The sequence below is a fragment of the Lepus europaeus genome, chromosome 22 (assembly GCF_033115175.1).
Source record: "Lepus europaeus isolate LE1 chromosome 22, mLepTim1.pri, whole genome shotgun sequence".
Taxonomy (NCBI): Eukaryota; Metazoa; Chordata; class Mammalia; order Lagomorpha; family Leporidae; genus Lepus; species Lepus europaeus.
This window is the reverse complement of record NC_084848.1, coordinates 40,107,538-40,132,358: the sequence shown is the minus strand read 5'-3', so window position 1 is coordinate 40,132,358 and position 24,821 is coordinate 40,107,538. Positions and strand designations below refer to the sequence as shown.

Here is a 24,821-nt window from a genome sequence, read left to right as displayed (position 1 = left end):
AACGACATGTTCATTGGCTTCCAATTCTGGATTTAGCTTCTTTGATTTTCTCCTAAAACTAGGAATGCAATTGCGACTGCTCTCCGACTTCCATTTTAACACTATTTCCTTACGGGTATTTTTGTGAAAATTGCATCTGGTTATAAGCACATCATTTGTTACTTTTCTTATGAACCAGAAACCCTCCAGATGGTTCTTTGCATATCATGATTGGATATATTGTCATTGAAGGCTTAGGACCAAGCTCTTCTTCCTCTCATTTGTGTGTGACTTCTCAACTTAGCCCTTCCTGGTTTAGGATCGCTGGAGTTTTTGACTTCCGCATTTGTGCTTTGAATGTAATTTTTTTGGTAGAAATCCGGCCAATTTTCTTACTGTGGATATGGCTTTGACTTAGGGCTTAGTCCTTTTGTGTTCCCAACATCTGTTAATTCTACAAACAGCAGAGTGAAAAGATCTCTTTCAAGCTAGCCATTTGAACAAGCCATTAGGTTGGGATTTCTTTGCTGTATTCCAGGCATATTAGCCCATAGATAAAATTCTTGTCTCTAGCTCACTTGTAGTTTGATGGATTACCTTGTTTATAGTGGTCTAACTATATAAAGTTTTGTGTCTGAAATGTATGAATAAGCACATGCAATTCCTACGGTATGTCTATGAAAACTCCAACTTAATATGTGTGGTAATGATAACTGGCTGTATTGAGTTGACGGGCATTGGATGGGAAGCAGAAAAGCCAAGATACATCTTACTCCGGCACAACACATCTCTTCAGGCCTGAGTCTCTCCTCTGTACACGGAGGAATTGGATTGTCATTTCTGAGGACTTTTTTTTTTTTTAACTCTGTAAAGTAAAGACTGTTTTCTCAAACAGAGATAGCTGATAGCTGCCACTTGTTGACTTTGGAAAATGATGTGGACCTTCTTCAGATTTTTGGGTCTCTTCCTGTGTCTTTGGCTTCAGACACAGCTTTAGCTTTATTCACTCTTAGGGTAGAAAGCACTTTTTAGTGAACTGAGCTAGGCATTGCCATGAAGCAGGGACTATATGATGAATTTGGTGGAATGACATTAAGTCACGTTGGTTGCTTTGTTGTACATGGTTTTACTGGGTAATCCACTCATAAGACCTCTTGGAGCCTGTGCTCTCCCCAGACACTGAAAATCTCCAGCCACATTTTGCTTCTAGTTGAGGGAGTGATCGCCCCACTGTGAACAAGTTAATCCCCATGGCCCATTAGGGAGATGACCTGCGGAGCTATTTGCCTGTGAAGTGCACATATCTGGAAAATTCTCCTTGGCAGAACAAACATGTTGCTCTCAATTTTTCATCTGAGTCAGTGAGAAGTGAGGAGCGGCCCCTTAGCAAGTAACTATGCAATAATGTAACAAAACTGGCTGACATACTTCCTTTATTACAGTGCTAAATGCTCATTATTGTTTGTAAAGGATGAAATCATAACCTTTGCAGAGCTATAGTTCATACACAGTTGATTCCCATTTATTAAGGCAGAAGGTCCTTTTTTTCTCTAAATGTCAAGCTTTGGCTTACAGAACTCCCGTTTGCTTTAGGGATGTGTGTGTGTGTGTGTGTTAGCAGTTAGATGAGATGGGAACTAGTACTTGAAATGTGAAAAAAGGGAAAACACATTTTAGAAATTCTAAGCAAACACACAAACAAAACCCCCTAAAACTGACAGAGTGTTCTGGAAAGTCTTAATGGAAAAGACCTCCCACACCATGCAATTCCTTTCTATGTGCTTCTTCTAGGAGCAGAAGGAAGAGGAGTTCTGTGTCCCCTCCCCTCCAACAGAGGGAGCTCGAATCCATAAAGTCTTCGACTAGGATTGGTGTAATTTTACACTGTAAAGATCCACTCTGCTTATACAATTAAAATAATGATTAAGTATATAACCAGGTGATAAGCAAATATGAATGATTATGGCTTCTAATATAAGAGTAGGAAGTAACTCACTTATGACACAAGAATTCCTGGGTGTTTGGAGTTGTCACATGGAAAGGAGTCATGACTCCTTACTGGGAGCATTGACCTTCTCAAGGTCAAAGTTCCTGCTTTATGTGGCAGATTATTCTGGAAACGGATCCAGAGCTTGGCACTCACAAATCTAGTCCCTAACTATATATTTGGGAGGATGAATAAGGAAAGATGGGGGGGGGCAATAATTGTACAATTTTCTGATTGTAACTGGAAAATGCCATTTGGCAGAATGGGAACTACACCGGGCAAGTTGAAAGTGGGCAGGGGAGTTGAGGCACTTTGCTTGAGCTTTGGGGTTTTTTTAACTCTTGATTTTTTTCATGCCCATGGCCAGTTCGGGTTATGACTGGGAAGAATGAAGGGTAGGGCAGGCATAGGAGAAAGAATAACATCATGGGAGGAACAGGGCTACAACAGGGAGGATAGGGAGCAGAAATGTCTACTTTACTGAACAAAGAATATTTTAAGATGAGTCCTGCCATATTCTTCCCCCAAATTTGATGAAATGCAGAACTTCTACTTTCCTAAACACAATTCATATTTTTTTGTGTTTGCCACGGCAATAGTAGATGAAAAAGCTCAGACTACCTACCAACTTAAGCACTTGTACGGTGAGTCGTTGGCAAGAATGTGTGTGGGCCTGCCAACAACTCAGCTGTTTTTTTTTTTTTTTTTACAACCAGATTCAGAGATCATGGCTCTGTAAGTTTGCAAAAATTTCAAAATTTTCTCACGTCTTCTTGTACACAGCCATTCCGAGGTACACGCTGGTTCTAACAGCTTTGGTAGCAACACCGTGAAACTGTACGTGAATATAAAATGCTGTATCTTTAGGCTACTTTGGTATGGATTTGTAAGGCCTGAGTCAACTGGAATTTAGGATATTATTGGGATAATATAAACGAATATAAGATACGTGAGTAGAACAGCAGATTTAGAAAAAAGAGGTTAGTACGCATGTATTCCCATGTTTTGTCAAAGGCATCAACTAAAGGCCACCGAATGGAGCAACGGAGCTTTGGTTTTCCTGTGATGATTTCCTTCCGGGCGGCCTCACGCTCATGGGAGGAACTTCCGGCTGGCCCCATGCTCATGGGAAGGACTTCCGGCTGGCCTCATGCTCATGGGAGGAACTTCCGGCTGGCCCCATGCTCATGGGAGGAACTTCCGGCTGGCCCCATGCTCATGGGAAGGACTTCCGGCTGGCCTCATGCTCATGGGAGGAACTTCCGGCTGGCCCCATGGTCATGGGAGGAACTTCCGGCTGGCCCCATGCTCATGGGAAGGACTTCCGGCTGGCCCCATGCTCATGGGAGGAACTTCCGGCTGGCCCCATGCTCATGGGAGGAACTTCCGGCTGGCCTCAGGCTCATGGGAAGGACTTCCGGCTGGCCTCACGCTCTTGGGAGGAAGAGACGTGACAGGCAAGGTGGCCTCCCACTTTGTTCCCACGTGTTCAGGGGTGCGCGGTCAGAGGCCGGCTCCGCAGTCCCGAGAGTGTGCAGTGGAGGCCGGGCCGCAGAGCGGGTGTGGCGGTGGGCAGGGCACTGTGCCTGGGCGGGCTCTGGGGTGGGGCGTGGGGGTTCCTTTCTGGTCGCGCAGTCCTGTTGGGTCCCGGAGAATGGCTGCCTTTCTCACCCCTCGGTGGGTCCCCCGCCTCCTCAGACAATGGAGCAGCAGCCGTGGCACTCCGGGCAGCGTCTTTTCTTTTTCTTGGGGTGGAAAATGGTGAGGATCGCTTCGTCGAAAACGGCCTTGAGACCCTTCTGCGTCAGGGCCGAGCACTCCAGGTAGCACTGTGCTCCGATCTGAAATGAGAGAGACGAGTGAGAGAGAGAGGAGGGGAGAGGAGGAGAGAGAGAGGAGGAGAGAAGGGGAGAGGGAGAGAGAGAGAGAGAGAGAGGGAGAGAGAGAGAGAGAGGGAGAGAGACGAGTGAGAGGGAGAGAGAGAGGAGGAGAGAGAGAGGAGGAGAGAGGGAGAGAGAGAGAGAGGAGGAGAGAGAGAGGAGGAGAGAGGGAGAGTATGAGAGAGAGAGGAGGAGAAAGAGAGGGAGAGAGAGAGAGGAGGAGAGAGAGAGGGAGAGAGAGAGAGGGAGAGAGAGAGGGAGAGAGAGAGGAGGAGAGGGAGAGAGAGGGAGAGAGAGAGAGAGAGTAGGAGAGAGGAGTATGAGAGAGAGAGAGGAGTATGAGAGAGAGAGGGAGAGAGACGAGTATGAGAGAGAGAGAGGAGGAGAGAGAGGGAGAGAGAGAGAGGAGGAGAGAGAGAGGGAGAGTATGAGAGAGAGAGAGAGAGAGGGAGAGAGGAGTATGAGAGAGAGAGGGAGAGAGACGAGTATGAGAGAGAGAGAGGAGGAGAGAGAGGGAGAGTATGAGAGAGAGAGAGAGAGGGAGAGAGAGAGAGTATGAGAGAGAAAGAGGAGGAGAGGAGTATGAGAGAGAGAGGGAGAGAGACGAGTATGAGAGAGAGAGAGGAGGAGAGAGGAGTATGAGAGGGGGGGGAGAGGGAGGGAGGGGGGAGAGAGAGAGAGGAAGAGAGAGGGGGAGTATGAGAGAGAGAGGAGGAGAGAGAGAGGGAGAGAGAGAGAGAGGAGGAGAGAGAGAGGAGGAGAGGAGTATGAGAGAGAGGGAGGGGGGAGAGAGAGAGGAAGAGAGAGAGAGGAGTATGAGAGAGAGAGACGAGTATGAGAGAGAGGGAGGGAGGGAGGGAGAGACGAGTATGAGAGAGAGGGGCAGCCCTCTGCCTACTCAAATCCTCCCTTCTCTCTGTCCTGCAAACAGCCTAGGGACCAGTCTGAACTATGGTTCCTCTTTTGCATCTCAGTTTGTGTCTGCCAGCCTCACTTTTGCGTAATTATTTATTTATTTTTTTACATGTTGATCTTAGAAATTAACGGTTGTGGATCACTTTTGGTAGGTGGTACCCTCTGAAAATGAGCTACAAACATGTATGCTTAATGTAGGACTGTAAAAACCACACAAATATAGAGCATCAGGAGAGGATGCAACATCAGTGATATGGGTGAAATGCATTTTCTCAGCAATAGAGCTGCCTAAAGTTGTTTTTAGTATCCTCTCGCTTGCATGCAGAATGGGGGAGTCAGTGCAAGTGGAGTGTATGTCCTGTGTGCCCAGGGTGTCCTAGGCTGGCCAGGCCTACAGAGGGCGGTGGTGTGGTCTTAGAGGTCATTCTTATAAAGGTACCTCTTACAAGATCTCTAATCGGTGCTATTATTCAGCATTTCCATTGTAAAAGGCAGGAAATTTAAAAAAAAACCTGAACATGTAAAAATAAAAATTACACTATACCTTCAGTGACAGAGACATCCTCCTTAGTGTACAGTCTGTATATTTAAGTGACACAGTATTTTATACTTTTATTTCAAAAGCTTTTGATGATGGCATACTGTGGTGTATTCGATAGTCACATCTCTGTGAAAAACACAGAAATTCAGGCCAGCCCTGTAGATCCTCATTTTTAAAAAAAATCTCAGGCTATGTAGACTTGTCACTTACTGTGAAAGAGACCAGGGTTTTTTTTTTTTTTTTTTTTTTTTTAATTTTTGACAGGCAGAGTGGACAGTGAGAGAGAGACAGAGAGAAAGGTCTTCCTTTTGCCGTTGGTTCACCCTCCAATGGCCGCCGCGGTAGCGCGCTGCGGCCGGCGCACCGCGCTGATCCGATGGCAGGAGCCAGGTGTTTATCCTGGTCTCCCATGGGGTGCAGGGCCCAAGGGCTTGGGCCATCCTCCACTGCACTCCCTGGCCACAGCAGAGAGCTGGCCTGGAAGAGGGGCAACCGGGACAGGATCGGTGCCCCGACCGGGACTAGAACCCGGTGTGCCGGCGCCGCTAGGCGGAGGATTAGCCTATTGAGCCGCGGCGCCGGCTAAGAGACCAGGGGTCTTAATAGCTCACTAGCTCAGTGTGATTCAACAATAGGATATGGGCCACTTTTTCAAAATAAAGGCATCTGGAGCCATATTTGTCCTTGGTTTCATGTTCTAAGGAGGACTTTGAGAAATTAAAGCCGATTCGGGGGAGGTTGGCTGGGTGGGAGAGCTTCTGGAGACAGCTTTTAATGTCTGAAAATAGGACAGCAAAATTGTCCACCTATCGTGGCCAGCAGCTTATGCAAATGAGGCGGCAGGGTTAGTGTGACGCAGTGGGTTAACACCCTGGCCTGCAGTGCCAGCATCCCATGATAGGCACCGGTTCCAGTCCCGGCTATTCCACTTCCGATTCAGCTCTCTGCTATGGCCTGGGAAAGCAGTAGAAGATGGTCCAATTCCTTGGGCCCCTGCACCCATGTGGGAGACCTGGAAGAAGCTCCTGGCTCCTGGCTTCGGATCGGCGCAGCTCCGACCATTGCGGCCAACTGGGGAGTGAACCAGCAGATGGAAGACCTCTCTCTCTACCTCTCTTCTCTTTGTGTAACTCTGACTTTCAAATAAATAAATCTTAAAAAAAAAAATACATCCATTCAAGCAAGACACCTGAGGGAATATATGACCGCGGCCAGCCAGCCCGTTTGCAATGTGTGCAGTAAAGCAGGTTACATTTCAGCTTAGAATCAAGTGGGAGTGGCCTGAGAAAGGTCAAATTAATTGTAGAAAGGTAGGACCCAGCCAGGGGAAGACGTAGCCCTGGAGTCTGGGTCTCCTGATGTGTGTTCTTTTTCCTTGTCTCACCACAGTACCTGTGCTCCTGGTCTCAGCTCTGCACGAAGCTGGTCAGGTGGACAGTGAACTGAGGCTGTCCACTTGTTTGAAAGGCCACGGACACGAAAACCGAGCATGACGTAAAGCTGGGGCCTGAAACGATTTCTTAACTTCTCCAACAGACATGATTCCCCCCCCGCCCCGCCCCCTTTATTTTAAGCTGTCAAGAACACCTGCTGCATAGGCAAATCTGAGGGCCTGGGTGGGAACCATCGGTGGATGAGGCAAACCTGTGCTGCTGCTGTCATTTTGACCATTGTTTGGCCTTTGGGTTAGGGAATAACCTGAAAAAGTTAAAAGCAGATGTGGTGGAGGAGTACTGTTGCTAACAATATCACGAAGCGTTGCCTTTTGAGTTTGTGCCCCATGCCCGATACGAACACATCTGGGAAGCAGACTTGTCCAGGGCGGGCATTTGGCCTAGCATCTTGGATGCTGCCTGGACATCCATGTCCCACATTGGAATATTTGTGTTCGAGTCCCAGGTTTGCTCTGGATTCTAGCTTCCTCCTAATGCAGACCCTGGGAAGCAATGGTGATGGCTCAAGTAGTTGTGTCCCTGCCACCCTGCACCCGCACCCAAGGAGACCTGGTTTGAGTTCCTGGCTCCTGGCTTTGACCTGGCCCAGCCCTGACTATTGTGGGTATCTGGGGGAGTGATCTAGTGACTGGGAGCCCCTTCCCTCTGTCTCTCTGCCTCTCCAATAAATACACATAAAAATAAACACACTAACCTAGCGAATGTGCCAACTGAATGGCTACTTGTCATGCATTGGCTTACTAGTCACACTGAGAAACATCTAGAAAATGCGGTGGGGCTGTTCTGTCTAGAATACCTCCCTACAACCACCGTCAGCCTCAGGGTCAGTCTAGAAATCTCTGGAGTGCTGGGCTGAGCTGCAAACTGGCTGGGACCCCCTCACCTCATACCTGTCCTGCCCTTAGCAAGTCAGAGTTCACCTTTTGATAGTGCAGGAGGAGCCCAAACTTGTCTCCCATTCCCAGAAGTTTTGAAGAGAATGCAATAGCAAATAAAGGCATGACTGTGTAACTGGGTTAACATAACCTCACGTTGTAGAGAGAGTTCCAGAAAAAGTGGCCAGCAGATTTTGGGTGTGATTTGGGAAACAGGTGCGAGAAACAGCGCTCTGTTATGTGGTGAGTCTGATGACCAGACCTGGAGTGCTCTGTGCCTCAGAGTGAAAAATCCGTCCTGGTTTGGGGAAAAGGTGCAGCCATGTTTGAGAGATTGCTAAAAACCATCACATGGGCCCTGAGAGATGTGCAATTGAAAACTGTCTTGCTTTTCTTCTGCAACTGACTTCTGCTTTTTGGAGAAAAAGGACTTGCAGAATGTATAGAACGCAGGTTCTATACATGTGTTCAGGACTAAGGGGTCCCTGCAGCATGCTGTACCTAATGACTGATTTTCAAGAAGAAAGGAGAGACTGAGGTTGTACCCAGAGAGAGCACTTTTCTGATTGCAAAAAGGTATTGGCTCAAAACATGGGGAATTTCTCAGAGATCTACAGAAAACACAAGTTTGACAAGAAGAAATTAACCAACCAACCAACCAACCAGCCAACCCACAGTAACTAACCAAGTGGAAGAAAACCTTGCACTTCTTCTGGGTTGTTGTAGGGTTAGGCACACAGCGGCAGGGGTAAAGGCAGAGGGGGCCCCCGGCTGTCCCCAGGCATCAGCGGGCTCGGGCGTGGAGCAACATCGTTCATTTGCTAGGCTGTACCTTGTGCTGCAGGATCTCGTGTCATCATCTCAGGACTTCACAAAGGTGGGACTGGTGGTGTGGCACAGGGTGTTAAGCCTAAGCTTGCAACACCGGCATCCCAGGTGGGCGCCAGTTTGAGTCCCAGCTGCTGCCCAGTCTGTGATGCAGCTCCCTGCTAGCGCACCTGGGAAGGCAGCGGAAGATGGTTCAAGTGCTTGGGCCCCTGCACCCATAAGGGAGACCCGGATGGAGCTCCAGGCTCCTGGCTTTGGGATGGCTCAGCCCTGGTTGTTGAGGCCATTTGGGGAACGAACTGACAGATGAAAGATCTCTTTCTTTCTCTCTTTTGCTCTACCTCTCAAAAAAAAAAAAAACAAAACAAAAACAAAAACAAAAAAAACCCAAAACTTAATGAGGTGAGCCTGTCACCATCCTCCTTTTTTGGCTCAGGGAAACCACTGCCCAGAGAGGTTTAGTAACCTTGCTGCAGCCACACAGCTAAGAGAATGGCAGCGCTGAGGCTCTGTGTCCTGAGCCAGAGTTGAAAGCACCCACCTGGGACCCAAGCACTTGGGCCATCATTTACTGCCTCCTAGCAGGATGCTGGGACCAGGGCTCCAAGGATTTAAGTTTTGGGAAGACTATGCGGGTACTTCAAGAAGTTTATGAGAAAAGGAATTCAAAGATAATTTTTTGGGTGCAAAGAATTTTTGAAACTTACATACTTGGGGGTCTTTCAAATATTCATGAAAAGTGCATATTATGCAAACATTGCATGGACTTCAGAACAATATTTGCACTCGAATAAACTTATCTTTTCATTCCGTTTCCCACAGGCTTTTTGCAGCCTCCTGGTATGTGTGATAAAGTACAGTATGGAAGAGAGATGCCCAAGCTGAAGGGGGGTCTTTTCGGATTATAGGAGGGAGGCAGAGGAGCATGGTGGGGGTGGGCGGGGAAGCACAGTTTCCAGGCAGCACTGCCACTTCCTACCTGTGTGGCCATGATGTTGCTCTAGGAAAGGGGAGCTGATAACACACACACACACCCCTCCAGGGCTGCTGGGAGACAAAGAAAGACAGCAAAGCAGAGTGCCTGGCGCCCAGCCCAGTGCATCGTGAACACCCCCTAAACGCTCTTATTGTGAACCACTCCTCGGCAGAAGGGCCCAAGAGGAGACTCTCACAGCATCCCTGTCACTACACGGGTGGTGACGAAGCAAGTGAACAACTTGGGCGGCTTTCTTCTAAATTGGATTCTGTAAGCTAAACGTGATTCTCTCTGCATCCGAGGACAGTTGCTAGGAGAAACAGGCAAGAAGCGGGAAAGTGGTGAACTCAGCCATTGTTGCTTGGGATAAGCCTGCAATGAGACGGGAGGCTTTGCAATGGCTTCTTTTCAGAGGGGGTAAATAAATAAATAAATAAATAGACAAGCACACGTTCCTAAGAGAAGCGAGGCTAGGAAGCAGACAGGACAGAGGTGGAGACAGGTGGGCAGCAAGGGCCGCAGAAACCAGGCACCTGCAAACAGCAGGGCTCAGCCAGTGGGGACCTCCTGGCTGTGGAAAATGGCACGGCTGCGAATTGCATGTGGTGGTTTCTGGACCACGTGTGCATGCACTAAACGAGAGGCAAAAGTTTTTATTTACTTATGTATTGGTTTTTAAATGTATTTGAGAAACAGAGAAAGAGAGGAGAGAGAGAGAGAGAAAGAGAGAGAGAGAGAGATGGGTTATACCTATTGATTCATACCCCAAGTGCCCACTACAACTGGATCTGGGCCAGGCTGGAGTCAGGAGCTATCAACTCAGTCTGGGTCACCTGTGTGGGTGGCAGGGACTCCAGGACTTGACCCTTCACCTGCTGCTTCCTGGGGGTATGAGTTAGCAGGAAGCTGCATAGGGAGCCGAGCCTGGTCTGGAACCCAGATGCTCCAGTGTGGGATGCGGGTGTCCCAATCAGTTTTTTTCCTATTTATTTATTTTAAAGACTTATTTATTTACTTGAGTTATAGAGACAGGGAGACAAGGAGGGAGGGAGGGAGGGAGGGAGGGAGAGAAGGAAAGGGAGAGAGAGAGAGAGAGAGAGAGAGAGAGAGAGAGAGATATCTTCCATCTGCTAGTTCACTTCCCAATTGACTGCAATGACCAGGGCTGAGCCAGGACAAAGCCAGGAGCCAGCAGCTTCCTCTAAGTCTCCCACATGCGTGCAGGGGCCCAAGGACCTGGGCTATCTTCCGCTGCTTTCCCAGGCGCATTAGCAGGGAGCTGGATTGGAAGTGGAGCAGCAAGGACTCGAACAGTGCCCATATGAGATGCCGGAATCACAGGCGGTGGACTAACATACTAAGCCACAGTGCTGGCTCTATAATCTTCTTCAATTCATTTCTAGTTAAGTGTATCATACGTGAGTACTTAAAGAAGTTCATGGAAATGGAATACAAAGCTTTCTTTGAGAGGGACACACACACACAGATAGAGAGAGAGAGGGCAAGAGAGAGAGAGAGTGAGAGAGAGAGCGAGTGAGAGCGCAGTGCCATCTGAAAACTCACACGGCAAATGCCCACAACCGCCCAGTGCTGGTGTGGCTACACCCGGGAGCTGGGAAGTCAATCCAAGCCTCTCTGTGGGCAGCCTGAATCCAGTTACTTGAGTCATAACCGGCTGCCCCCAGGGTCTGCATTAGCAGGAAGCCGGTGTCAGGAGCCGGGCTAAGATCTGAACTCAAGGACTTTTGATGTAGGATGTGGCCACCCTAGCAGACTAAATGCCTTCCTCTGTATGTGGGGGTGGGGTGGGGTGGGGGAGAAGTCCTGGCGTATTTCTTCCACAATATATTTTCCATGATCTATTTGAAGATCCCTTGTACTTAGCTTTGGAGCTGATAAGCAAGTTGTAATAAAAAGAAGTGCATATGTTTTTGTTTGAAAAGAATTTGTAGTTCATTTAACAAAAGGCCAGGGCTGGTATTACAGAACGGTGGATTAAACTGCACGGGATGCTGGTTCACTCCCCAAATGGCCACAAAGGCAGGATCTCTGAAGCCAGGAGCTTCCTCTGGGTCTCCCACGTGGGTGTAGGGTACCAAGCACTTGGGCCATCTCCCACTGCTTTCCCAGGCAGAGTAGCAGGGAGCCGCATTAGAAGTGGAGCAGCCAGGACTCGAACCTGTGTGTCTATATGGGCTGCTGGTGCTGCAGGCAGAGACTTAGCCTGCTACGTCACAGCTTCAGCCCCAGGATGGTGGCTTCTAACTCCTGCAGCGGCATGCGTTTTACAGGGTTAGTTGCCAAGAAGGAGAAAACATGAAGCCTGTGCCGGGGCTGGTGGATTTGCGACCGCATCGGCCAGGGTATGGAACTGTGCGGCGCTCGCCTCCTGCGCAATCGAACATCTCCATGCACCTGCCTTCCCTTCCAGTGGGAGTGGGGGGGAGGCAACGATTTGGGGAACAGCAGCCCTGATGTGAAGTGGGCAGGGTCGGGGCGGGCGATGCGGAGGCTTCCAGCTCACAGCCCGCCGCTGTCTAGCGGATTCCCGGCCAGTGCTGCTGTTCCAGGTGCCGCCTGTGCCACAGCGCAGTCCCTCCAAGCGGCTGCTCATCACGCGGGGAGAGACAGCGGGCTGAGTCTGCCCCAGGACACCCACGAAGTGCCCCGAGTGTCCCCGGAGAGACTGGGCCCGCGTGCAGTGACTCGCTCTGAGCCCCACTCACTGCCCGTGGCAGGTGCACGCGCCGCAGGCGGCTGCACCAGACGACGAGGGCCCGGGCTGTGTGCGTGCACCGCGTCTTCGTCCGAATGAAAACCGGGCTAACTCAGCGCATCCCACTTTGCTGCAGAACCCGGACGCGGCCCGCGGCTGGGGAGGCAGCCGCCACCCTGGCCCCCACGCCCGCGTGCACTGGGGATTCCGGGCCGACCGCACCGTACCGCTTTGGCTAGCTTCACGCCGTGCTCGTAGGTGAGCGGTTTCTCCTTCATGTACAGCAAACGCGCCAAGGTTTTGGGGTCATCGCGGAGATCAATCTGGAAAAAAAAAAAAAAAAAAGTCACGCAGGCGATGCGCTCAGCTTGTAATCTTCTCCAGATACTGGGAACTGTGACTCCATTAGAGATCCCCCCTCCCATGCAGTGTCTGAAAAATAAGGCGATTTCTTAGGTCCTGGATCTGATCTGAGCACTATTTTTTTTTTTTTTTCTTTTCCAAATTAGATCTCCACCTTCGATGGGACAAAGGGTTATCTGTTATATCTGCCTGAACTTTTTTTTTTTTTTTTTTTTTTTTTTTTTTTTTTTTTTTAGGTGTGAAAGACCACGGGGTTCACAGGGAAAAGAGAACAAGAGAATTTCTCTCTTCCTCCTGCAGAAGCATTGTTAAGGAGCCCATTCTGATGGCTGGAGTCATCTTGCCACTCATGCCTACCTTGAGATTCTAAAGCACCCATGCACTTCAGACTTCAGATAATAAAACATGTTACATAGTATGTGCAATTGACACTCTTGCCTCCTTATACTCTGATTCAAGGCTGCAGACAGGCGTCTATTTTTTAATTTTTTTTTTTTGAAAAAAAAAAAACCAGAGAGATTAATTTTTAAAGGTCATACCCAATTTCCTTCCTTCTGTCAAAGGGCTCTACCACCTTTTCACCTGTGAGCTAAACAGTCGTGCACACGGTGAGAGCTTCCGCCCATGGCGTTGCTGTCTGGGACCCTGCAGAGCGTGCACGGTGGCGTGGGACCCACAGGAGGTGTGGATGTAGGAGACCCGCCCCGCCACCCGCCACCACGGTCCACATTGCAACCTGGGTCCCTATGAGGACGTAAGGCACGTGGGGCATGCAGCCCTTCAGCTCCGGCACCCACTCCTCCTGGACGTTCTGGTACGAGGCGGGGTTTACCACCGAGAAGCAGATCAGAAACACGTCGGTGTTGGGGTAGGAGAGCGGCCTCAGCTGGTTGTAGTCCTCCTGTGGGGAGAGCAGACGAGAGGCAGTGCGGGGGGGGGGGGGGGGGAGGCGGCCCCACGGGTTCCAGAGACGGGACAGTCAGATCCCACTCCCGTGCCCTGGGATCCCATGCAACGACGACGAGTTAGCTACCTGTTTTGTTGGGTCTAGAGATTAAGCGTGGCCCCCCTTAAAAGTGAACTTAAAAAACATTTGAGTGCCGTGACATAGTAGGTTAATCCTCTGCCTGCCGTGCTGGCATCCCATATAGGCATCAGTTCGAGTGCTGGGGCAACTTTATGCCGCAGACAACTTCCCCCATTTTCCGACTGTCTCCTCCCCACCCCTGGTAACAAGTATAGATTCGAATATGCACCCATGCAGAGTGTGTATTTCACGCCTGGCGTTGGGCACAGTAGGTTAAGCAGCAGCTTGCGATGTCGGCAGCCCGTATCGGTTCAAGTCTTGACTGCTCCACTTCTGATCTAGCTTCCTACAAATGCGCCTGGGAAAGCAGCAGAAACAGCCCAAGTGCTTGGGCCTCTGCACCCACGTGAGAGAAAAGGATGGAGTTCCTGGCTCTTGGCTTCTGTCTGGCTGTTGTGGACATTTGGGGAGTGAACCGGTGGGTGTTGGAGATCTCCTTATCTCTCTCTGCTCCTCCCCCTCCTCCTGCCCCCCATAAATAAATAAATAAACAGATCTTCACAAAAATACAGTCTATGATTCAGTAAAGATTATTGCAATTCTGCTAACACTAGAAATGTTGAATATTGGATTTAAATTAGTAGGCCATTTACCAAGGCACAGAATTCCCTTAAACAATTAAATAAGTTGTTTGCTAATTTAATTTAGACACACTGAAATCCAAATGTTGGCATATTGGACACTTTGGAGAAGTCTGTTGGGTGAGGGCTTACAGTTCTGAATTTGGGGTTTGTTTAAAACTCAATCCACAGGCCATGGTTTGTCCACATAGAATGTCACATGGAGGATTTTCTTCCCAAAGACTTTTCAGATCAGAACATGCACTGGTTGAAGACTTGTTGGTTCCATAAAGTATTTATGTGTCATCCCAACTTTGGGAAAATGTCAGAGAGTCCTTTTGATTGTCACTTAGCTCCTTCAGCACCCAGAAGCCAGGGCTCAGTCTGCATAGCTGCTATCATCATTGCCACCTCTATTGAAGTGGGAGCCACGGCTTTGAGTGCCTAAGCAAAATGCCCTGCAAGACGGCAAGGATGCTAAAAAGTAGAGTCCAAAAAAAAATTATAATTGTAAAAAAACACCCCCTGTTATTATGGCTCATTTACCTAAGTCTAAAAATAACCTCAATATTGGGGTGTGGGTGCATTGCTGAATCAACATTGGCCAGAACGGGGGAGGTAGGGCCAGGCCTGCTGGATGTCTCACAACCAAGGCGTGCCCGAGACTGTGTGTGTCCGTGTGTGTGTGTCTGTGTGTGTGTGTCCTGGATGCCTCACAACCAAGGCGTGCCTGAGACTCTGTGTGTGTGTGTGTGTGTGTTGGGGGTGGAGGAGCCGGTGGGGAAGGGGTTAGCCTGCTTCTTTGCAATGCCCTCTCTTCGACACACTGAAGACAAAACCTTCTCCTCCTGGTCTCTCTGCCTCCCTCCTTCCCCACTCCCCTTCCCCTGAGGTGCTCTCCGCTGCCCGCTGCCCCGTCACCTCCCATCGGGGTCGTCACTCATGGAGCAGGGGCCACCTTAATGTTTTCCTCACCCCCTCTGTACTTCATCCACAGCATCTGTGGATGCTCCAGGCGGACTGGAAGTGTGGGGCCGACACTGACCTCCAAATGAGCACAGACTTCTGCACACATGCCCCTTTCTGCAGGGGCAGTTTTTCTTTTCTTTCTTTCTTTCTTTCTTTCTTTCTTTCTTTCTTTCTTTCTTTCTTTCTTTCTTTCTTTTTTTTTTGACAGGAAGAGTGGACAGTGAGAGAGAGACAGAAGGAAAGGTCTTCCTTCCATTGGTTCACCCCCCAATGGTCACTGCGGCCGGCACACCACGCTGATCCGAAGCCAGGAGCCAGGTGCTTCTCCTGGTCTCCCATGCGGGTGCAGGGCCCAAGCACTTGGGCCATCCTCCACTGCACTCCCGGGCCACAGCAGAGAGCTGGCCTGGAAGAGGAACAACTGGGACAGAATCCAGCGCCCCAACTGGGACTAGAACCCTGAGTGCTGGCGCCGCAGGCAGAGGATTAGCCTAGTGAGCCGTGGTACCGGCCTGCAGTGGTGTTTTTACAATCACCTGGGGACCCTTTCAGACCTGATGCCCTGATACTGTTCAGGGTCCTCCATTCAATTGAATGGAGATCTCTGATCATTGAATGGGATCTCTGGAGAGCACCCCTGCGAATCTGGGAATCCTGATTTGATTGATCTGGGGTGGACCTGGAGTTATGAACAACAGATTTCCTTCACTGACAGCGTCACCATCAGCTGGGGATGTGTGCAGGGCTTATTGCCAGGGACCAGGCTTGTTTCCAGCACCTGTGTGCATTATTTCATGGGGTCCTCATAATGGTACTGGAAAACGGTACCCCCAATATCCACATTTCATACAAGAGGAAATTAAGGTTTAAAAAAGTCCCATAATAGATTGATCCAATGCCAGGATGGGGGTATTTAGCCCATTTCTGACGCTAGCTCTTAATTTTTGACAGCACTATTTGCCACAACTCAGAATTTTAAGTGACAGATGGAGCATTTTCTAGAAACTCAGTTATCATTCGGGTATCCAGGGCTATAATAAAGATTAAGGGTTACCCAGCCACTTAACACCAGCCTACGAGCTGTGCTACTTGATGCTGGCAACTCCAGAGATGACCACCAGATGGCAGCAGACACTGTCTATTTAAACGCCAAAGGCTCCAGTCGGGGAAATACCAACACCATATAAGATGGCAAATAACTGGTAGTCTGAAAAGAATCAGGTGTATTTGATTCAAGCAGCTATCAAAGGAATTCTGCTTCCCTTATGGGAAAGCTAGGAAGACCATGGGTGGCCAGTGGGCTGCAGGTGGCCACGTGAGAGCAGTTTCCGATCATTTATTTTTTTTTATTTTTATTTTTTTTGACAGGCAGAGTGGACAGTGAGAGAGAGAGAGAGACAGAGAGAAAGGTCTTCATTTGCCGTTGGTTCACCCTCCAATGGCCGCTGTGGCCGGTGCACCGCGCTGATCTGAAGCCAGGCCAGGTGCTTCTCCTGGTCTCCCATGGGGTGCAGGGCCCAAGCACTTGGGCCATCCTCCACTGCACTCCCGGGCCACAGCAGAGAGCTGGCCTGGAAGAGGGGCAACAGGGACAGGATCGGTGCCCCGACCGGGACTAGAACCCGGTGTGCTGGCGCCGCAGGTGGAGGATTAGCCTATTGAGCCGCGGCGCCGGCTCCCATTATTTGTTTTCCTGGCAGGGCAGGTAAGGCTCCCTGCTGAGTGATTTCGATGGCATCAGTCGCTGGCTTCGCCATGCTCTGAAGCGTTGAGCTCCCTTCCTTAGTCCTGGCTGTGTCATGCCACCTAAGAGATTCATTGCCTACTGCGTGTAGCATGGTGAAGGGTGCTGTAGGAACTAGGAAAGGTGAGTAAGACAGGCACAGAAAACACAAACACACGAAACAGTTCCACTGATGTGGGAGTGAGACGGTCAGGTTTCTCTTGCTCTTGGTTTGCTGATCTGATGATGGAGTACTGCAGAATATGTATCTCAAGCCTGGAAGACGCTTCAGAGGTCAGTTTATGTCATGGTTCCCAAAGTGTGGGTCTAGGCTGGAGGGGGCTCGTCATTGGCTGTAGCTGTGAAAACGAGGCTGGGCTTCAGGATTAATGACACAGTGAAGGGTTAATGTTTGAATCTAGGAGGGCAACTTGATTGGGGCTTTGGAGGGCTAAGGTGGGCTTGTGGGTATTTTCTGCCCATCCTCAACCAAGTGGCAAGAGAGTATTTGGTTTGGGGCCAGCGCCATGGTGCAGCAGATAAAGCCACCACCTGCAACGCTGGCATCCCATATCAGAGTGCCAGTTCGAGTCCTGGATGTTCCACTTGCAATTCAGCCCCCTGCTAAGGTACCTGGGAAAGCAACAGGCAATGGCCCATGTTCCTGGGCTCCTGACATTCATGTGGGAGACCAGGATGTCGCTCCTGGCCCAGCTCTGAGGGTCCACTTGGGGAGTGAACCAGTGAATAGAAGAACTCTCTCTCTCTCTCTCTCTCTCTCTCTCTGTCACTCTGCCTTTCAAATAACTAAAATAAATCTTAAAAATAATTGCACTAAGATGCAAGTGAGCAAGAAAGTTTGGGTTTCTCATTGAAGGAAATATTTGTTCTGAGGTTTCAGGCAAACTTTCCAGAGGGGATTGATGCCAGATGGCTCTGTTGGGTCAGCCAACAGCAATGAGGAAGGCTTGAGTCCTCCCAAGAGGACATTAGGTTGTCGTCAAGGAACCCCAGCAGCCCTTCCCTCCCTGCCTGGTGGCTGGCTTCTTCGGTCCTTGGGGAGGCAGAGACTTTAGAAACCAGAGCCCAGGGAAGACGTGTAGCACGCTGCCTTGGTGAACGAGGGGCTTGGAGGAGCCACGCCACCTTCCACACTCCCACGGGCATGGTGGCAGCTGAGCTGCGTGGCTTCTCGGTAACAGACACTATCCTTTGGCTGCCCACAGGCAGACACCCCAGCTCCCGTGGGACTCAGGGTGCAGGACACTCGAGGGATTAGCCTGCAGGGAAACCAGGCACCTGGCCATGCTGACCAGCAGGCTGCACCTGGCTCCTGCTACCAGGGGCCCCAGCCCATTCTTCCTGGGCAGTGCTGCCGGCAAACACTTTCACCAAGACTGCCTTTGTGATATGGGGGAGTGGGCTTCAAAACGTTCATGCCACATGGAATTTAAAGAGCAGTTAATTTCGCTGCAAAAAAATCTCGAAATCCATGCATATGTGGAATCTTCAAAAAGTTCATGGAAAATGCATGTTATGAAAATACAATGCATAGATTTCTAGATATTTTGCACCAAAATTATTAGCTTTTTTTCAAAAATTCCTTTTATTCCTTTATTTCTTTCAGAGAGAGAGAGAGAGAGAGAGAGAGAGAGAGAGAGAAAGAGAGATCATTTGTCTACTGGTTCATGCCTCAAATGCTGACAATAGCTGGTGTCTGATCAAGCCAAAGCCAGGAACCCGGAACTCGACCTGAGTCTCTCACATGGGTGCTGCCTCTCAGGGTGCGCAATAGCAGGAAGGGGGATTCAGAAGGGGAGCTGGGACTTGAACCCAGGTACTCTGAAATGGGAGGCAGGCATCCTGAGTGGTGTCTTAGCCACACACCGAATGCCTATTCCATTGACTTGTCTCTTGATTCCATTTTTCTGCACAAACTTGCTGAAATGTCTTCCTATGTCCACTGTGGAGTTTGGTCTCAGAGGCCATAATCTGAGCAGGGCTTTTCCCAACATCACTCGTGTAGGCAAGGGCCAGTGTAGAGAAGGGGGAGAGACATCTTAGTACCATGGCTGGTCCCACTCCAGGTGGCTGGCAGTGGGGTGGGGAGGTCCCTGGCTGGGAGCCAGCACCCAGGGACAACTTCACTCCCAGTCCTGCCCGTCTCTGCTGGGAAAGGCTGGGGTTGGCTGCAGCATCTCCATCCCAGCGTCCTGCCCTGCACTTGGTCCCTTGGGATGCAGTGTGTCATGGAAAAGTCAACTCTGACACTTTGTGGAGCTGAGCCAAAGCCCTGTGCTCTGGGAGTCCCTCGCAGCGAGCGTTCAGAGATGAGCTACTTGGGGCATGGGCCGCCCCAGAAAGAGCTGGTAGTCTAAATCGGTTGGTCTACAGTCCGGGCTGTATTGCTCCCCAGTGTGAGTTAAGGGTAATGTGTGTTCAGCCCAAGACAGGCTCTTCACTTCATTGCCTGACCTCATGTTTGGAATTTCAAGTAACAGGTAAACCAGAGTTCTGAAGACTGTGTCTTTGAAGATGCTCCAAGTCCAAATGCTGGCATGTTTAGGGGCTTGGGGAAGGAGCTGATGTTTGCTAGCAGCCGACAGCATGGGCATGGGACTTCCTTATCAACTGTCTTTAGCAAATCGTTGGTGATTTGTGAAGGGGCTATAGCCAAGTCCGAGGTAGACAAGGCACCTCAGTGGAGCGAGGAACCTCATCACGCGGGTTTGCCCAGGACTGACTGACAGAGTAGAGCTGATGAGTTTCTATCTCTTTTCCTTGCAGAATAGATCTGCTTCTTGAGGTCGTTTTGATCAGCTCTGACCCACAGCTAGTCCATGACAAAGAGGAGGGCCACTGCTCCTTGGTCTACTCATGTAAGAAAACCCCATTATTCAAGCGAGGTGGGATGCTAGAGCTGGCTTCTGAGACTTCTTGCCTTTCTTTTTGTGGCTCAGGGATGGATCAATTGGTTTTGAGATCATTTCTTCCTTATTACTAAAACTGATCAAGTGAGTATTTTTGAATTAGTTACAGATGCTCTTGAGCTATGTGGCTTCAGCATCCTTTACTAGAAAAAATATAACCAAAGATGGGTGGATGCTCCTAGCTACAAAAGGGAATGCAGTTTTTGGGACAATGCTTCCAAGTTTGTTGCAAGGCCTTTTTGGGCTTTGTCCTGGAACCATGGGCATCCACTGGGGAAATGCATGTTTTCCATTGCAGGCTTCGGCCGTCAGAGACGTCCAGAGTTAAACTTCTCAAGATTTAGTGTGCATCCAGATAACCTGGGCATCTTCTGAACGTGAATTTTCAAGTCGGTAGGCGGCAGCTGGGCTCTGAGATTCTGCTCTGAGCTGCTCCCTGGCCGTGCTGGTGCTGTGGTGCTGCTGCTGAGTGGACCACGCTCTTCATGCGAAGGTGCTGGAATGATGGTTCTGAGTGTGGACCAGGAGCAGTAGCACAGGGAAATCTGTTAGAAATGCAAGTTCATGGGCCCTCCCCAGACTGGAAGAATCAGAAACTCTGGCCTGGAGTGGGGTCCAGGGGCTGTATTTATTTATTTATGTTTTGAAAAGATGTTTATTTATTTGCTTGAAAGGCAGAGTTACAGAGAGAGGGGTGGAGAGACAGACACAGGGGGCGGGGGGGGGGGAGAGTGAGAAAGAGAGAGAGAGAGAGAGAGAGGTCTTCTATTTAGTTCACCCCAAAATGGCTACAATGGCTGGGGCTTGGCCAGGCCAATTCCAGGATCCAGGAGCTTCTTCCAGGTCTCCCACATGGGTAGCAGGAACCCAGGCATTTGGGCCATCTTCTGTTGCTTTCCCAGATGTATTAGCAGGGAGCTGGTTCAGAAGTGGAGCAGCCGGGATTCAAACCTGTGTTTATAAGAGATGCCAGCACTGCAGGCAGGTGGCAGCATTGACCTGCTGCCCCAGAGCGCTGGCCCAGGGGCTGGGTTTAAATCAGCTCTGCAGGGGAGTTGGAGAATCACTATTCTAGAAAAGGACTGGGTGGCTGTCCTGTGTGATACGCTCCTGGATTTAACAATCTTTTGCTGCTGACAGGGCTCCCTTGCGTCCAGCCTCAGATCCTTTTCCTCAATTACTCCAGTTCCTTTAGGTCTTTGAAAAGCTCTCATCATAAAGGTCCTGATCATAGGACTGTGAACTTTGTCCATGAGCTTTCCAGCTACCTCATGGAAAGCATGAAAATCCAGTTTAAGCTGAAGAAACATATCAAACCCGCTTGTTGCTCTATTTTATCAGCGTTCATCAACTCTCATCAGAGGTTTGAGCTAGCTTCGATGTGGAGTGTATAGGTGTTTTTACAATGCCTTATAACTACAACTCCCATACTGGCATTGTGATTTTTTTTTAAAGGGCAGAGCGATGGGAAAGAATAATTAAACTCTCCAAGAGTTTTTGAACAGTTTGATTGGATTTGAAATTCAGTAGAGGCCCTGGGGAGGCTGTTCTTGGGTTGATGAATACACAGGAGACAACACGTGTCAGTGTTTTGCTACAGGAGCGGGGAGAACTCAGTGAGCTCATGGGCAAGAGAAACAGGGACATTTCCGAGTGGTAAAACAAGCTTTGCTGTGGCTGTAACAGCCAGGGCTGAGCCAGTCTGAAGCCGGTCGCTGGGAACTCCATCTGGATCTCCTGCATGGGTAACAGGCACCCAGGCACTTGGGCCATCTTTGGCTGTTCACCCAGGTGCACTAGCAGGGAGCTGGATCAGAAGTGGAGCAACTGGGAATTGAACTAGTGTTCATATGGGACACTGGTATGGCAGGTGGAGGGTAAATCCACTGTGCCACAAATGCCAGCCTTGCCCCATGTATGATAACCTAGAGGAGGAACCAAATTGATTTTCCCATTTGGGCACCTGGGAGACATCATTTCCTAGACAAACGTCCTGCTACGGAGGTGAGTGATCCCCTCCACCCTCCAGTTCTGGCCACTCACCTGCTAAAATAGTGATGCTCTTTAGAGCCTTGAGTGTGGTGCTAGATTTTCCAGGCTCCCCACGCTAGCCTGACCAATGCCAACCCTTGCTGGGCCACATACATGTCTACAGAGATTCTTGCAAGTACCAGTTCATTTGCAAATTCCCCGTAGAGAATTCCCTTTATTTATTTTCTAGTAAAGAGCTTTCAATTTGAGCAAAATGACATCTCCAGATAATGCTGAAAAAAGGGCTAGACAAATGCTTAGCTACAAATAGCAATTACCAGGGAACTCACAGTGGGAAGTAGGCCACATAGTCACTCCAAAGGACTTAAGATGCATGGATTTGGACAGACTGAACAACCCACTGATTTTGACCGCAATAAATGACCCAAGGCATACGAGGTAATAAAAGCTCTATCCAAGATCCTGGGCCATAGCCATCGATCACTTCGCCACGTCCCCTCTTCCGACCCGAGAACAGGTAGCAGTGGAGGTTTGTCATAACCAGATCATGTGGGGTGCCAGGAAAGGCAGGTAAAGTGATGTTGCCTCTGAAGTAGAGCATGTGCTAACTGATTAAGGGTTCTGGTCCACTGCCTTCCATTACGGGTTGGCCAGGCTCCCCAGTTTGAAGTGCTACTGCTTCAGTCGTGTCCGACAGAGTGAACTGTATCTCACGACTCCTAGAGAATTTAGAGGCAACCTCCAGTTATTCAGGGGAAGACCCGCCCTTGTGGAAAATGTCAAGAATCCCGGCTTTTCTTCCTTTCAACACTCCATCCATTTTCCCTCTACCTCCCTTCCCCTTCAATCTCTTTTGCAACTTTTCATAGCTCATTAGGCAAGTCAAATGAAGGTTAAGCGAAAAAATCACATGAAAGAAAACAGGCGAGTTGGAAGTTTACGAAACTGACTGTTAATTCTGGATCTGGGATAGGTTTGGGTAGGAGGACATTGAAACTCTTGGTTGAATGTTATTTTAGTTGCTGCCAGTTATCAGTCAATGAATGAATCATTACTTCACCATCAGTGCCTCCAATGATGTAATGATTTAATTTTTCACACTTGAAAATATTTTAAAAAAATACTAAGAATGCACTTTTGGCTGTTATTCGGATAGATGCCCCAAAATGATCAGGTTGGATAATGTCAGTGCTTGGACCACCCCCCCCCCCATCAACATGGCCAAATGGTTCATTCCCCTCCCCACACCCATGCCCTCCACCCAATCTTAGTTATCCAGAGAATAAAAATGTACCTGTCCCGCGGTGTCATAGAGTCCCAGCAAGTGTTGCTTGCCTCCCACTGTCACAGTAACTACGGGAGAAGAGAAGAAGAGTAAATAAAAACACACCCGAGTTCCAGCTTTCCCGTTTCTCCGTGCCAGCATCTCCCTGGGCAGCCAGATAAGCATATGCCACCCCCATGTAGATTCTAACCCAAGCTGACAGCGTGATTTCCAAATGAAAGGCAACCTTGGGCTGCAGTGACAGCAGATGGGATGAGCCAAGTCCAGATTTCTCAACGGAGAGGAATATTATTGGTGCTACGAGGCACTCTGTGGGCTGCTCATTGATTCTGATCTGTCTCTAGAATCCCAAGTTCATGAAGGAAAAGGAAGCCGGATGCCTTTGGGTTTAAGTTATTGTCCTCGGTCTCTTTGGTTTGGGGCACGTTGTGGCATTTAGAATTGTGTTAGCAGCGTCTCTGTTAGAAACCTCTTTGCTTTTATTTGCCAATGAAATGTTAGTAAAATCCCAAGAACAAATGCTATCAACCCACCTGCATATTTTATAGTCTGTAAAGAGAGCAAAGCAAATAATTCAAAGAGAAGGGCTTGCCGTTTGTTTAAGGAAGCTTGCTAATTAAATATAATCAACTCGATTAAAATAGAATATTCCTGTGCTTTTCGCTCAGCTGGTTGGTTCATTGCTGCCTTGGACCTTAGTGGCCAAAGAAGATGTTGTGTGGGTTCAGTTTCACATGCCTAAAGGGCGAATGGAGAAGAAGAGGAGTGAGTTTGATTTTCTCGGCAGGCTTTCCTGGCTTGCCATGCAATTGTGTCCAAAAGCGAGAGGTAATACAGGGATACCAGCCATTCGGTACATGTCTGGAAATGAAATAAAATCTCAACTTGAAGCTAAACTGAGATCGAACAGATTCGATGCTAGAGCAACACAACTTCCTTGAGAATGAAAAGGGCCAGTTGGAATTTTCGAAAAATAATTGGAAATAGGAAATAAAATATGAAGGAAAGTGTGGGATACTTTAGTTGATTTAAAAAAGTGAAAATGCAGTGTATGGATGATGTTTGGTTCCTCTTATCATTAGCTGTGCACGAACTGAAAGGTAAGGGGCTGGGGCTGTGGTGTAGTGCCTGTGATGCTGTGTTCTGTATGGGCACCAGTTCGAGTCCTGGCTGCTCTACTTCCCATTCGGCTCTCTGCTATGGCCTGGGAAAGCAGCAGAAGATGGTCCAACTCCATGGGCCTCTGTTCCCATGCTCGGAAGAAGCTCCTGGCTCCTGGCTTTGGTCTGGCCCAGCACTGGCCATTGTAACCATTTGGGGAGTGAACCAGCGGATGGATGACCTCTCTGTCTCTGTGTCTTTCCCTCTATCTCTCTCTGTAACCCCACCTTTCAAATAAGTAAAATAAACTTAAAAAAAAAAAGTCAAGAGACCATTAAAAAAAAAAAAAGAAATGAAAGGTAAACTCTGAATAGTAACCTCTTATAATCTTATCTCTGACATGTACCAGTTGAATTCTCCATCCTGCTGGTCTAGTATTTAATTTTTTTTTTTAAAAAAATTGTGTATTTGAAAGGCATAGAAGGCAGGAGACACCGAGAAAGAGATCTTTGATCTGATAGTTTACTCCCCACCTGGCTGTCTCAACTGGGGCTGGGCCAGGTTGAAGCCAAGAGCCTGGAATTCCATCTGGATCTCCTATATGAGTGTCAGGGGTCCAAATACATGGGCCATCTTCTCTTTCTTTTCCAGGCACCTTGG

At 49.0% G+C, this 24,821-nt stretch overlaps 1 protein-coding gene across 2 annotated transcripts in view; it reads right to left on the bottom strand.

Annotated features, from left to right (window-relative positions):
* Positions 1-1,395: 1,395 nt before the first annotated feature.
* Positions 1,396-24,821, bottom strand: part of RHOJ (ras homolog family member J) — a 91,750-nt gene continuing 68,324 nt past the window's right edge. The window contains exons 2-6 of one of the 2 annotated variants that reach the window (XR_009864837.1): positions 23,070-23,128; positions 13,251-13,415; positions 12,379-12,474; positions 8,464-8,629; positions 3,720-3,807 (exon numbers count right to left, since the gene is read on the bottom strand). Coding sequence is in view for 1 of the 2 variants with exons in the window: in XM_062181843.1 (XP_062037827.1) it covers positions 3,661-3,807; positions 12,379-12,474; positions 13,251-13,415; positions 23,070-23,128 (467 nt within the window). In the remaining variant the exon portion in view is untranslated. Of the gene's footprint in view, positions 3,808-8,463; positions 8,630-12,378; positions 12,475-13,250; positions 13,416-23,069; positions 23,129-24,821 lie in introns of both variants that reach the window. The other variant, XM_062181843.1, reaches the window with a different exon arrangement.